General features: G+C 41.0%; 1 protein-coding gene across 1 annotated transcript in view; it reads right to left on the bottom strand.

The window, feature by feature from the left end:
* ARID5B (AT-rich interaction domain 5B) overlaps nucleotides 1-9,665 on the bottom strand; it is a 192,880-nt gene extending 183,215 nt beyond the window's left edge. Inside the window, exons 1-2 of the mRNA XM_024986848.2 lie at nucleotides 9,625-9,665; nucleotides 8,941-9,195 (exon numbers count right to left, since the gene is read on the bottom strand). Coding sequence (XP_024842616.1) covers nucleotides 8,941-9,195; nucleotides 9,625-9,645 — 276 coding nt within the window. The 5' untranslated portion in view covers nucleotides 9,646-9,665. The remainder of the gene's footprint in view (nucleotides 1-8,940; nucleotides 9,196-9,624) is intronic.
* Nucleotides 9,666-13,630: the final 3,965 nt, after the last annotated feature.

Genomic DNA, 13,630 nt, shown 5'->3' with positions numbered 1-13,630 from the left:
GTGCAAAGAAAGATGTTAAATCAAATGAGAATGACTGCTCTAGGACTGGAGGCACTATTATTTTGAATAAGATTGAAAAGGCCAGAAAAAGCAATTCAAAAACATTTCAATTATGTATTTCCCAGAACTACATCTTTGAGCAACTAATGCAAATGTTACCACCACAATAAAACTTCTTCCCACATAAAAGCATATAAAACAGGTTGAACAGCATATACTTTATATATCATATGCATATTTTTGACTATTAATAAAAAATTCAAAATCTATGTATGCTTTACTCTCCTAAGCAATACAGTAATTATGATTAAGGGACAGGCAGCACAAAAAGAGCCAATTTATCTTACTCGTGCTCAGGAATACTATTGTGTAACTAAGCAACTAAAGACAAAATATGGTCTAATTAATTCACTCCTATGCTTATTTAAAAGACACAATTAGAACATTTTTATTTTCCAGCCTGCACAGTAGCTCAACATGCTTGAGGGTGTAGAAAGCAAAGCCTATTATTCTCAAAGACAAGAGTTTAATGTTTAGTGCCACTGATCAGGCTTGGAACTCAACTCTGGGGAGGAGGGGTGTACATCACAGTCAGGGTGTGCTCGAGGCATGAGAAAGGAAAGGCGGTGGGGGGGCAGGGGGACATTTACAGGGCCACTAGATTGACCAGCAACATGTGGTTTCTACTCCCACTTTTTCTCTCTGCACACGGATGGAGATGAGACCCTGAACATGATGGTCATGTGTGCAAGGACACTCACCACTGTGAGTCCATTTTATACAGCCACCAAGATTCTACAGGAAACTCATGCAATTAAACCACACATCCTGGTCTGTGTGATAAATGTCAAATATCCATCTTTAATGCAGCTAACAGTGCATCTGATTTTAAAAGCAGAATTAATTTACGCAAGTATGCACTAGAGACTGATGCCATTAGCATGTTCTAAGGCACCCTTTCAATGACTGCATGTTTGAAATGTGTCATCCAAATGAACACTCACAGTCCAGGACGTTAGCCGCACTCTTTGAAGGCCCAAGCCTGGCCTGAGTTCTAACCCCCAGGAAGCCAGCAAAGGTCATGGTTCCGCTAGAAAACGCCAAGCCATCCTCACGCAAGGGCACGGGAGCAGATTTTTCAAGAAATGCAGGAATCCATGACCACATTTCTGAGAGGCCAATGAATCCTTAAGCCAACAATCAATAAATTTATTTTAAATTTATTTAAAAGCCAAGCCAATGGGTAATCACTAGCTACAATATTATTCTAAGTGGGAGATGGCAAATATCCAACCACCCTGGCTATAAAAAAATGACAGGCAAATGCATTTGATTCCAGCGATTATATCCTGGATATTGGTTAAAACTAGACTTTGATAAATGAGCCTGAGTCCTATAAAACTAGATGCCACTATGAACAATGGTACACTTTATTAATAATTAATAACAAAGCATTTATTTACATGTATGGACTCATGTACTTCATAAAAATAACATTTCCTTAGTATGTGCCTGACAGTCAATGTCAAGAGAAGTTTTAATTGCTTACAATTTTGATTTGTCATTGGACATATGGCCTCATGAAGACCATCGGTCTGAGAAACATGCTGGTTTGCAGGAACTGCCAATCAACACTCAGGTAAGAAGTGACTTCTCTTCCCTCAAGTTTTATCTTTTCACAGTTTGCCATCCAAAGCCTGACTTAAAAAAAAAAAATCTTTACTTATTTTTTAATAAAATTGCTTTTGGCCACCCCACATGGCTTTTGGGACCCTAGTTCCCTAACCATGGATTGAACCAGGCCCTTGGCAGTGAAAACAAGGAATCCAAACCACCAGACCACCAGGGAACTTCCCCTAAGTCCTGACTTTTTATGGAATGATAGCTGAAAACTGAAAAAGTGCTCAAAGAGGTGGGAGATGCTGGCTCTCGCCTGATCATTCAGTCCCATATAGTCACTAATTTCTTTGGGGAGTTCTCCTAAAAAGAAACCTTTTGCACTTCTTCACACCTGATGGTGCAAAATGATAATAGATTTTAGAAGAGAAAGACGTGCGAGGTGGGCTGCTGGAGCTGGGCCACAGGTGAATGACCTTCTGTGAGTAAGAAAGAAATTGGGCCAAGCTTAAAGAGAGCAGATTGTGGGGAAGACAGCGTTTTAATTATGCCATTAAGTCCTTCAGTAGATACTTGACAAATGCAGTGAATGCTGTGCAGAGACCCAGAGGTAAAGACACAACTTTCTACCCCAATAACAGCACCGCCGTGGGAGCAGAGATGATGGGGTGATGAGCACAGAAAAAGAACACAGATGGCACAGGAAGCACAATATGCAACCCACAGGGGCGGTTAAAACTAACCACTGGACTGTAAGCCCCCTGATGGCAGAGGCGCTTGTCTGTCTTGTTCACTGCTGTATCCAGGCGCCTAGAACAGGCTCTGGCACAAAGTAGGTGCTCTATAAGCATGCATGGATCCAATGAACCTCAAAGGTGAAGGCAGTACTTCCTAATTTCCAGAAAGATACTGAAAGACCACAAATAGTGACTTCAGTTCATCTCCACTTAACTAAGGGACACAGAATCCGACAGCTTTTCTATGACCAGTATCTGTCTATGAAGCAGACTAAGAGATTTGTGAGGTTTGAGCTATTCTCCATTACTCTCTACCTGGTTGTCTAGCACCTAGTAGGTCTTCAGTCAATGTTTGAAGAGATTAGTACATTCGTTTTCCAAAACCATGTAGACGGTGAGCTTTCTTTTGAAAACATATTGCATTTATTGTAAGCACAATTCACTAGTGTGTTATATAACATACTGCTTTTACATTTTTAAAAAATGTGTTGATCTCATCTATCACGATTGATAAGCTTCTTAAGAAAAACAGCTACATCATGCATTGTTTCACATCCATCTCTGTACTTAGCAAAGCACTGAGCACATGGTTAGCACTCAACAAGTAGCTTTTATTAATTCAGGATAGATGAATCCAACATTGGCTGGAATTAGGATCTTAACCACACAAAATAAAACTTGGTGTACATTTTACTGATTCTCAAATTTTCACATCCTAGGCTCAAAGCTGAAACAGAATTTGTATATATGAATGTTTTTGACATATTAAAGTATTCCTTCTATTACTGGATCTTGCTCCAAAGCCAAGTAAGAAAGACAAAAAGGTACACAGTCACATTCCTTATTTCAGATCAACTCTATAGGCCAGGGGTCAGCAAGCATTTTCTGTAAAGGGCCAAAGAGTAAATATTTTCCACTGTGTGGGCCATATGGTCACTGTCATAACTATTCAACTCTGACATTATAGCCTGAGAGCAGCTATAAACAATACGTAAACAGTCTGACTATGTTCCAGTAAAACTTTATTTACAAAAGCAGACAGTGGGCCAGGTTAGGCCCTCAGGCCTTAGTTTGCTGATGCCTGTCACAGTCTAGTAACCTCTCTCCATATAATTCACTGGTTTTCACCCTGGTTCTAAAGGGCCTGCTACGCAAAGTATAAAGATATTCCTTCTCTTAGCTTAAGATCATTACTAACAATAAATAACAACTATTATAACAGCATCCAACATTTGTTTCAGGACTTTTAGTATTACTAATTCTCCTGGCAAGGTAGAAACCTTTAAATCCATTTGACAGAAGAAGAAACTGAGGCTTAGAAAAAGTTAAAGAAATTGACCAAGGCTAGGAATTTCTTTGGAAGGAATGATGCTAAAGCTGAAACTCCAGTACTTTGGCCACCTCATGCGAAGAGTTGACTCATTGGAAAAGACTCTGATGCTGGGAGGGATTGGGGGCAGGAGGAGGAGGGGACAACAGAGGATGAGATGGCTGGATGGCATCACTGACTCGATGGACGTGAGTCTGAGTGAACTCCGGGAGTTGGTGACGGACAGGGAGGCCTGGCGTGCTGTGATTCATGGGGTCGCAGAGAGTTGGACATGACTGAGAGACTGAACTGACTGACAACATTGAGGTGATCTCAGAAACTTCTAAAAAATCAGCTCATGCAAACAAACCAGAGGCTGAGAGGCCACCCACGGGTGAAGCAAGGACAGTCCGGCACCTGAATTTCAAAATGTATCTGTGATACGATCAGGCAATCTTCTAAAAAATCCGGCTGATCCAGTTAACAGCATATTTCAATAATAAAATGTAAATCCTTAAGGAGCCTTTTATAATGGCAACACAGCTAAATCCACCATATGGACGAAAGCCAGCGTGATCTGGGGTGACACTTGAATCAACTATATGTTCTAGTAAACTATCCTATACATCACCCTCTCATAGAGAAAAGCTTTCTTTAGGAAGGTCCAAGGCAGTGGTCTCAAACTTTAATGAGAACAATAATATTAATTTTAATGATAGTAATATTGAGTAAATTATTTTAGCAACTCTACTATCTCCCACCTTAGTTGTAAGCACTTTATATATATATTAGCTCATTTAATCTTTAAAATAATCCTACAAAGTAGGTACTTTATTCCCATTTTACAGATGAGAAAACTGAGGCACAGAGTTTAAAACTTTCCCAAGATCCACACAGAGAGAGAAAGACAATTTAAAATGCAAAATTCTGAATCCCAATTTCAGAGATTCTATATAAATTAATTTCAATAAGGGCTTGGGAATATGCATTAAAAATTTTTTTTAACTAGATAGTAAGGCTGGTGATAGTCAAACCACTGTTAGAAACCCTGGCTGCATGCTAGAATCTATAATGACCAGATATGCTTGATCCTGACTCTCTGACAACACTGGCTTACTCATTTACACTCTTATTGCAGGGGACCAGCAAGCCTTGTAGAATCCACCCCATGAAATTCAAGCTCATACATCCACCTATTTTAAGAGGGTATATTGCCAATAGATTAAGCACTTGGCAATCTGAAAAGGAATATAATCAGAAGTTACCCAGTAACAGAGCCAATTACCCGCCTACTTTGCCATTTTCGTCCCCTGAAGAGCTACTGGCTGAATATGGCAATTGTAGGTAATTACCAGACACTTAACTCCTTGCATATGGCCCTGCTCTTCACTTTCATAATTCAAAACAGTATCATGATGAGGCCCAGAAGACTCTACATAGACCTGTTATTATGTTTCTTATTTATAAATTAAGATTATCTAAAGACCCCTATAATCATTTTCTATTCATTTAATTTACAGTGATAAAGTAGTTTTGCCCATAATAATGTCTCGGTATATATAACAATCTCCAGTCAGCCTTACTATTTTTCCCTCCCATTTTGCAGCTGAAGAAACTGAGGCCCAGAGCATTTAGGACTGTTCAAGGTCAAACAAATAGTAAACTATAGAATCAACATGTGACTCTCTGCAATGCTTCTCCTTCACACCAGCTGCCAGTACCCTAAGTATGTGCAGGAAGCAGTGACAGAAGCAGTCCAGACATTATAATAATTATCTAAACTAGTAATAAATTGCTAATGATTATTAATAATGGTATTAAATGTAACTGTTACTGTTATATGCCACTGACTAGGTTTATCTGAACTTTATAGAATAAGAATGATTCTGCTACCTAAATATCTGGTGACCTTTAGCAAAGCTGACTAACTAGTCATAGTTCTAAAATGTACAAGGAACTGCCCACATGAGTACACACGTCTAGAATGTAACATAATGTATTCAAGCTCTAGTTTCAAGAGTAGGTTTCAGCGGGAAAAATACACCAAACCTAAAATTTAAGAAGGTCTAGATTCTAGCAAGTGACTTCTGACAAACCACATAATGTCTGCAAGCCTGTCTCCAGCTGTAAAATGGACATACAAAGTCCTGCCTTATCTAGCCTCCTACAATTACTGCAAAGATCAATAAGAAAATTTCCCTCCCACGCCAAAAAAAAAAAAAAAGTGTTCTAAAGATCATAGCACACCACACAGGGACGCTATTTCTAACCTCACACAGTGATAATTTTCCTCTTTTTAGAACTGACGTCTTCATATTTCAAGAAATCATAAAAAGACAGAATGGTTCTCTTCAAAAAACTATACTGAGTCCTGGCTGTCCTTTGGAAATGGATGCTGATGTCAGCTCAATCAAGAAATTATTAACCTCCATTTGGCTACTTTAAATAAACTGCTCTGGCTGATTAAATGTGCTAAACATTTTCTCAAGTAACAGTGCACATCACCAGGAGACCCTCCTCTTCCAGTTATGCACTGCAAATGGCAAATGCATCATTCAAAACTATTTAAAATCAATAATAAAATCATTTCACTGTATATAAACAACTTAATAGAGTTAAGTGAAAACAAAGCAAAGGTCTTAATGAGAGGGCCCTGTTGCCCCCTCTAGGTGCCAGAGGTAAATGCTGGTTTCTATAGGCTCTCCTCCAGAGAAGACTGCTGTTGCTATTCTGCTAATGAATGACTAACTTAGGCCAGGGGGGAAATGACATCACCAGGGTGGAAAACCGATCTGCATTGGGAAACTTTCTACCTGCTTTACATTTGTCATAATTATTTTGCACAATGTAGCCTGTATTTGCATAATTTTGAGGCGTGTCATTATCTCAATTGAAAATTGTTTTAATATGGCTGAATAATTCACAATGACATCAGCCAAAGTCCTAATGAAATATACAAGTATAATCATACAGCTAATTACCAGCCGTGTTAGCATTAAAAAACAAATCATGCATAATATTAGGCGATGTATACGCAGCTGAGGATTATAAATAGAGCCATCTCCCTCCCCCAAACCCCTGGAGTTTACTTTTAAATAGCAAGATTAATTTTCTCAGGTATGGCTCATACAGCAATGACGAAATGCAAAGATCATTAAAATGGTTCGCTTACATTTCCCCATAAAGAATATTTTTGTAAAAAATCGTGTATTTAAAAATATATCTATTCACTATCAACTGTTTTACCAGATGCAATCTTTGCCTAATATTTCTTTCACTCTCAAGTCAGAATCCAGTATTTAATTACACAACAGAAATTAAAACTGCACCAAGTGGGGTCAATTCAGGGTCTTTAAAAAATATTCCACTTTCAATTAAAAAAAAAGAGCGTGGCCACAAAATATCCCATAAAACACTGAATAATTTCCTTCTGGGTTTAGTCAGAAGTCTATTAGGCACCAGCTCTTTTCTGGATATTTAATCCTTCCCTTTTCCAGATCACAGGCCATGTTGAAGTAATAAATTTGAAAAGCAAATAATAAGAAATCAGGAGGGGGAGGAGGAGGAAGACAGCTGCGCAGGAAAGTTGGGTCGGGGGAGGGGGCCCGAGCTAGACCTTGGCAGGAGGAAAGAGCTCAACCTGTTGGTAGGTTGCAGGATTTTTCACAGTATTTCCAAACAACACCTTTGTAAAATTGCCGGCAGACGTCGGGAAATGTGAACGTTTAAAACCCAGAGCTGGCGGGGAGGGCGGAGGGGCGGAGTGTTGTCGGGGGGGGGGGGGGTTGTTCGGGGAGGAGGGAGGGGCTTATTTCCGAAGAGGCAGATCGGAGGGAGAACGTTTTGACGAACTCCAGTAATTAAACCGGCAGAGACCACTGATGGGTAATTCGATTCCCCGGAGAAGGAGTGAACTGGAGATGCCAAAAGTACAATCAACTCCATCAGACCAAGGAATTCTGGAAGGACTGACTGGCAGGCAGCTTCGAGCTCCGCTCCGGGATGAGTTAAACGGGGAACCATTCATTTAACAAAAAGATCCTTACACCTACCTCGAAAGCTCGAGAGCCTGGAACAGACAGAGCTAGCTGCCCTCAAAAGTCTGAGTTTGATTACCGTGCTCTCGCTTGGACAACACAAAGCCTTGCCAGGCGGCCGCGCACCCTCCCTCCCCGCCGCGCAGTGGGCACAGCCTCCCCAAAATAGTTCCCCGGGTAGGTACCACGGCGCTGAGGTCGGTCAGCTGACGAGGGGAGCCCGCAGAACTGCGGTCACACATGAAATGACAGAGCCGAATAGAGGCGGCCGCCCCTGCGCCCGGTGACAGCGGGCTCACCTCGGGCGTCCTCCCAGGAACGCGACGAGCGCCCCCGCGGCCGCCCAGAAACGTGCCGGGGAGGCTCGTTCCCTCTCCACCCTCCCCGGGAGCGCCGTCTGGGCACCGAGGACGCCGGACCCGCAGGGCCTGTGGGCGAGCACACACCCCTCTGCCTTTCCCTCCGCGGTCCGCGTCCCCCACATCCCCAAAGATCGCGTTGGAAGACGTCCACTTTGCGTGGAGTAATTGAAAAGTAAAAACATCAAATGGTCTGTCCGGGGAGAGGGGGTGGGGACGAGAGATAGTTGTTAATGCCTAACGTGTTTGTGCCGGTTACACGACCGCTTTGAAATCCGCCCGGGCAGATCTGCAAGTTATTTGAATGTATTATTCCAGTACCTGTCATTTATCACTTTATTCAACACGTCTTTGCCAACTCAATAGCTTTTGATCTCACTCTGCCTCCATTTCGTAATTTCCGCCCTCTTAAACATATCAAATACTTACTTAAAAAAAAAAAAAAAAGAGCAATATCGAAACCCACCGAAAGAAATCCACCCATCCCCGACCGAGCCAGACTCGAAGGTAAATTTTCAAAAAGCAAAAAATATAAAAAGCATGTGATGTTCAAGCAGCAACAGAAAGATCACACACACGCGCGCGCGCGCACACACACACACACACTCACACACACACACATCCTTGAACAAAACCCTTCTCAAACAAGTTATTTGATCTTGACTAAAATCAGCAGTTGGATCCTCTTTGTAAAGCTGACAGCCAAACTCTGACAATGGCAAAATACTCGAGCCCCAGCTAGTGGCGCTACCCCTTTAAAAAAGAAGTCGATCTTGCTCGTCTGCAGAAGTGAATACAGTATTTTCAAGCTTGCCCTGTAATAAGCATTACTACGGGAAAAAATAATAAAGAAAGAAGAGAGGGAGATATAAGTTTACCACCTCGCCATGGTCGCTATTTCTGCCCTGGGGAGTGTCTTCTGGGAGGAAATAAAGTTTAGAGCTGGATAAAAGTTGCCGGCTGGTCCTCTCTTCCCACAACAGCTGGAGCTCCGCTATGCAAATCGGATCCTTTGGCGTACATCTTACAAAGAAAAAGTCGCCAAGGGACAAAATTCTTGGTTTGCCTTCAAGGTGGAATTGAAAAGCCTTGTAGAAAATGTAAGGTCCGTGCAAGCCACACGGTGAGCCGACCCACTGCAGGGGAAAAAAAGCACCAAATAAATAATGTAGCCATCAGAGCACAAACGTCTATTCCCAGACACATTTACACACAGACATCCACTCTTAATACAGAAGAGCCAACAGATATAAAGCTGGGTGGAAAAATAATAGAGCCCACAAATTTTCTGCCTCCCTTAAAAAAAAAAAAAAACACCTCCGGCCCCCCCACCCCCACCCCCCGCCACCTCTCCCTACCTCTCCATCTGAGGCGGTAAAATTACATTATGTATGTATGATCAGGGATTTTTTTAAAACAATAAAAATTATTTGGGGGATGTAGAGGGTAAAAGTTTGGTGAAAAGTTTGTGGGGGGCGTGGGTGGGTGCAGAGGTGTGGGTGAGCCGGGGGGCTGGGGGGTGCCGGGGGGTGCCGGGATCGGAAGAGCGGAGGAGAGCGAAATACCTGGAGTGAGTTGGGCTCCATCTCGACGTTCTGAATTGATTGAACTCAACATTCTCTCCAAACTTGTTGGCTTGAATGGATTGCATCAGGTCCTGGAAGGGAGACACATTCTCTGCATTCAGCCGGCTTACTGTCTCAATATAAAACTAAGTTTTTGCCTCCCCTTCGGCACTAAAATGATTGAAATTATGTCCTAATATTTCTCTGACGTCTCAATTTTCAGCTCCTGTCAGAACTATGTAGGTTTCCTTCCAAATGTAGGTTGATCAAATTCATAATCGACAGAAAGGCTCCGTCCGATCTCGGCGGGAAGCGGATGGATCAAGGCAAAAAACGTATAGGGAGGTTTGTAAAAATAAATTCTACCCTAAAATTGTGTGAAGATGCGATCTCCCTCTTCCCAATCTCCCTGGTCTAGCAATGTCGTTTGATGAAATTTTTGGAGGAGACGAGAGCTACCGAGCTCCGCTGTGCATCTGACAGGACCTGCTTGTATATGTCTAATATAAAGAACATTTCCTGCAGAGATTCCGGGGCGCTGCTCCTCTTTCTAATGCTCCTTAGCAGATTTGCTGTTATTAGACATGTAGATTTGTTTGATAGTTAAATTACGCTTCCTCACTGCCATGTTTTCGAGAACTAATCTGTTAAATTATCTTTTGATGCCTATTTACGTGGAAGGGAAAAGTGGGTTATCGATTATATAAACATATAAATATTAATGCATTTGTTCGCTTCGCAAAAAAAAAATACTCAGAAAAAAAAAAAAACAGAACAGAAAGACAAGTGAGCAGCGCACACACATCTCAGGATTTTGCAAACAATATTGAACGGACAGCGACTGCATTTAGGGACTGGAACAATAAACGATGCATGATAAATCAATAAATGCGAGCAGCGAGTCTGCTCGGAATATGAATTCAGGCTCCTGGTTCTGCGTGTGCATTCTTTAATTTTGAAGTATATACACTAGTACGTGTTTACAATGCTGATGGACGCCAAGGGCGCTCTCAAATGATAATGTGTTTATATAACCCAGCGCTACAGGAATAATATACTGACTCCTACCCCACCCCCAACCCCTCCCCCGCCAAAAAGGGAGGGGAGCTTCCTCAATAATAGTTTGAAACTGAAAAAATCCATTTGCAAACTAGTTAAATACAACCAGAAATTAAGCTGTTGAAAACCGGGGGCATGAACCGTAAGACAATAAAGGCTTTAAATGTGTATATTTATTGTTCTGGAGCCCTGGAGCATTGCGAGGTTTGCATGCACGGCTATTATGCAAACACAGAGAAACTTAAGAGCGACAGAACAAGGAACAGGCAGAGACTGCAAAGCCCTCGCTCGCTCCGACCCAGCTGCCGGTCCTCCGCCAGGCTAGATTGCATTTTCGCAGTGTTGATGTAAAATGGTGTACTCGCTTCCCCCACGCTCTCCCACCCCCTTCCCCGCTCTCCTCCCACTCCTTTCAGTATCAACCCCCCTCCCGATTTTATTATATTGGCACCAATCTTTCCAAAGTGGGTCTGGCATGCTAAAAAAGTAAACATGTACTATATGGGGAATAAGGTCTGTATAGTATGACAGTTGAAACTTGATCTGTGATAAAATTACAGGATGTTGAAATTACTAGTAAGCTATTTTTAACGCTTTCGCAACGTTTCACCTCCAGTCACAGCATCTAGTTGAAACAGGATTACTTTAATGAAAATTATATTCACATGGCTGAAGTTAATACACCCGGCAGAGCACAAATGCCTAATATTCAGTGACTTGAGGTGGAAAGACCCTCTGTGTGTATTTTTATGCTTTTTCATAACGTCTGCGTCCGCTGCAGTAAGAATTAGGGCACTTAACATTATCTAAACCACATTTTTGATTCAGAACATGGGGAAGTAATAAAAGGCAAGATCTATCTCGTTTCTATACACACAGAGATAAACGCAAGAAAATGGCAGATCCTCCAATTACAATAAGTAATAAAAGCCCATGCCCAAGAGCCGGTATTCTGAAAGATGTCGAAACTATTTTAATAATTTAAAGTAATATCACAACTCTGCACCATGAAGGACAGTGTAAAAATTCGCAGCCTCCCATCTTTTGCATTAGCCAAATTATGACTTGCACATCACTCTTTAATTATCTTCCTTGAAATTTCATCTGATCTTTCTATTTTATAAACATGGGTTACAAAGAGAAATTACAGCTCTCTGGCGCTTTCTCTCTCTTTTTTAAGTTTATGATGCTTACTGCAGACATTTGATTAGAATAACCCATTTTGTTCATTTTTTTACATATGAATGGATTTGACTGAAGGGCATTTTACATAATTTTTTAAAAATATATGAGAGACACCTAAGGCTTCAGTTAGTCTCTGTCCTGTTAGTGTAAATATACACATCCAGCTCAAGAAATCCTATGTTAAAAAACTTGAGTTGCAGTATTTTGACAAGATCATATTTGAGATCGACTGTGAGTCAGTTTCCTGTATGACCAACGCAGCAGCATTTATGCAGGAAACCTCAACAGAATGCCTGAGGGTATCCCTCGATTGTATATTAAATCTCTCTCTTTAAAAATACATAGCTCCTCATAGCATCTAAGCAACTTCTGCTGGTTTTGGTGCTATTAAGTCTTTAAGGGTCTGTAAGGAACTTCACTTAATTAGAAACCCTATTTCTGTATCTCTTCAAGGTAGGTGCTGAACTAGGCTGAATGCTGCCTGACTCTCGACAAGGTTTTTGAGATGTTAACAATTGCAGTGATCTAGGTCTGAATATTTTTGAATATCTACAATCTTGTAATCAGATGGAAGCTAAATTTCAAAACTGAATCACAGGGACTTCTTCCCTCTCTTATTTTAGCAGCAGCACCACCACCCCCATGAACATAATAAAATCTAATAAATCAAACTTCAGGTCCAATCCTGGAATGACTTTTAAAATTACAGATCACAATGGTGTGTTTACAAAAACAAAACAAAAAATCCTGTATTTTCTTTCTTTAATATTAGGCTTGATAGGCACCTGTAAATTATCTATGTAGCAAATATCCATACAAAGAAAGTTTCAATTAAGATAAGGAGATTGTATTGAAACAGTTCTTTGAAGTAATGTAGTTAATAGCCTGTTTGATTTCTGCTTGTGAGAGAGTAATAACGTGGATTCAAGGCTCCATCAATCACAGAGCAGATGTAAGACTTGAGACACGGACACCCAGGGGAATAGAGGCAAACTCCCGCAGTGCAGGGTCCTTGGGCTAATGTAAAGTAAATACTCATAAACAGATTGAATGTTGTAAGAAGACAATCCATTCAGGACAGTTATAATCATGAAAGCAACTGCTTTATTTATCTATAAAAAAGCTTGTACACAGCTGGGACTCACTGTGTATACAAGAAGAGTAGGAAAAAAGCAGTATATGTTTATACCACACACTATTTCTGGATTCTTTCTTACACCAAAACACAGGAACCTATACCTACATATCTATATCCCTGCTGCTTTGCTAGTCCAAACTCCAACTCTGTTTTAAGTTACTTGGTTTATTTAAAAGGTTAAAAAATTAAAAATCATGCCCGCCCCTCAAGGGAGTGGGGAAGCAGTAGACACATTTTTCAGTGTCTGCGAATCATTTCATAAAGGATCAGGAGGATTAAGTTAGTTGCAAGAACCAGCAGTGACATAATTAGGCAGCTTGGACTATAATAAACAGGATCATTAAAAGAAAAAAAAAAGTACAATTTGAAAAAAGAAGGCGACCATTTCAAAAATTCAACCCTCTCTCCCCAGCTCTGGGACTCCCCCTCCCCCAAATTGTAAAAAACAACTGAAACATTTTTGACCTTGGCTATAATAATACTTCATGTTTTAGCACTTTAGTCAGCATTTTATCTACTAATTGCTACACACTACCGCATGTGGCTCGAATCTGCCACTGCAGCTTTCTTTCATTGGTGAGCGAATTGCTTGATAAAGACTGGGAATTCAACCTGGCTGTTTCC

The sequence above is a fragment of the Bos taurus genome, chromosome 28 (genome assembly GCF_002263795.3).
Source record: "Bos taurus isolate L1 Dominette 01449 registration number 42190680 breed Hereford chromosome 28, ARS-UCD2.0, whole genome shotgun sequence".
NCBI classification, from domain to species: domain Eukaryota; kingdom Metazoa; phylum Chordata; class Mammalia; order Artiodactyla; family Bovidae; genus Bos; species Bos taurus.
Note: the sequence above shows the minus strand (reverse complement) of the source record. Positions and strands in the feature narration are given on the sequence as shown.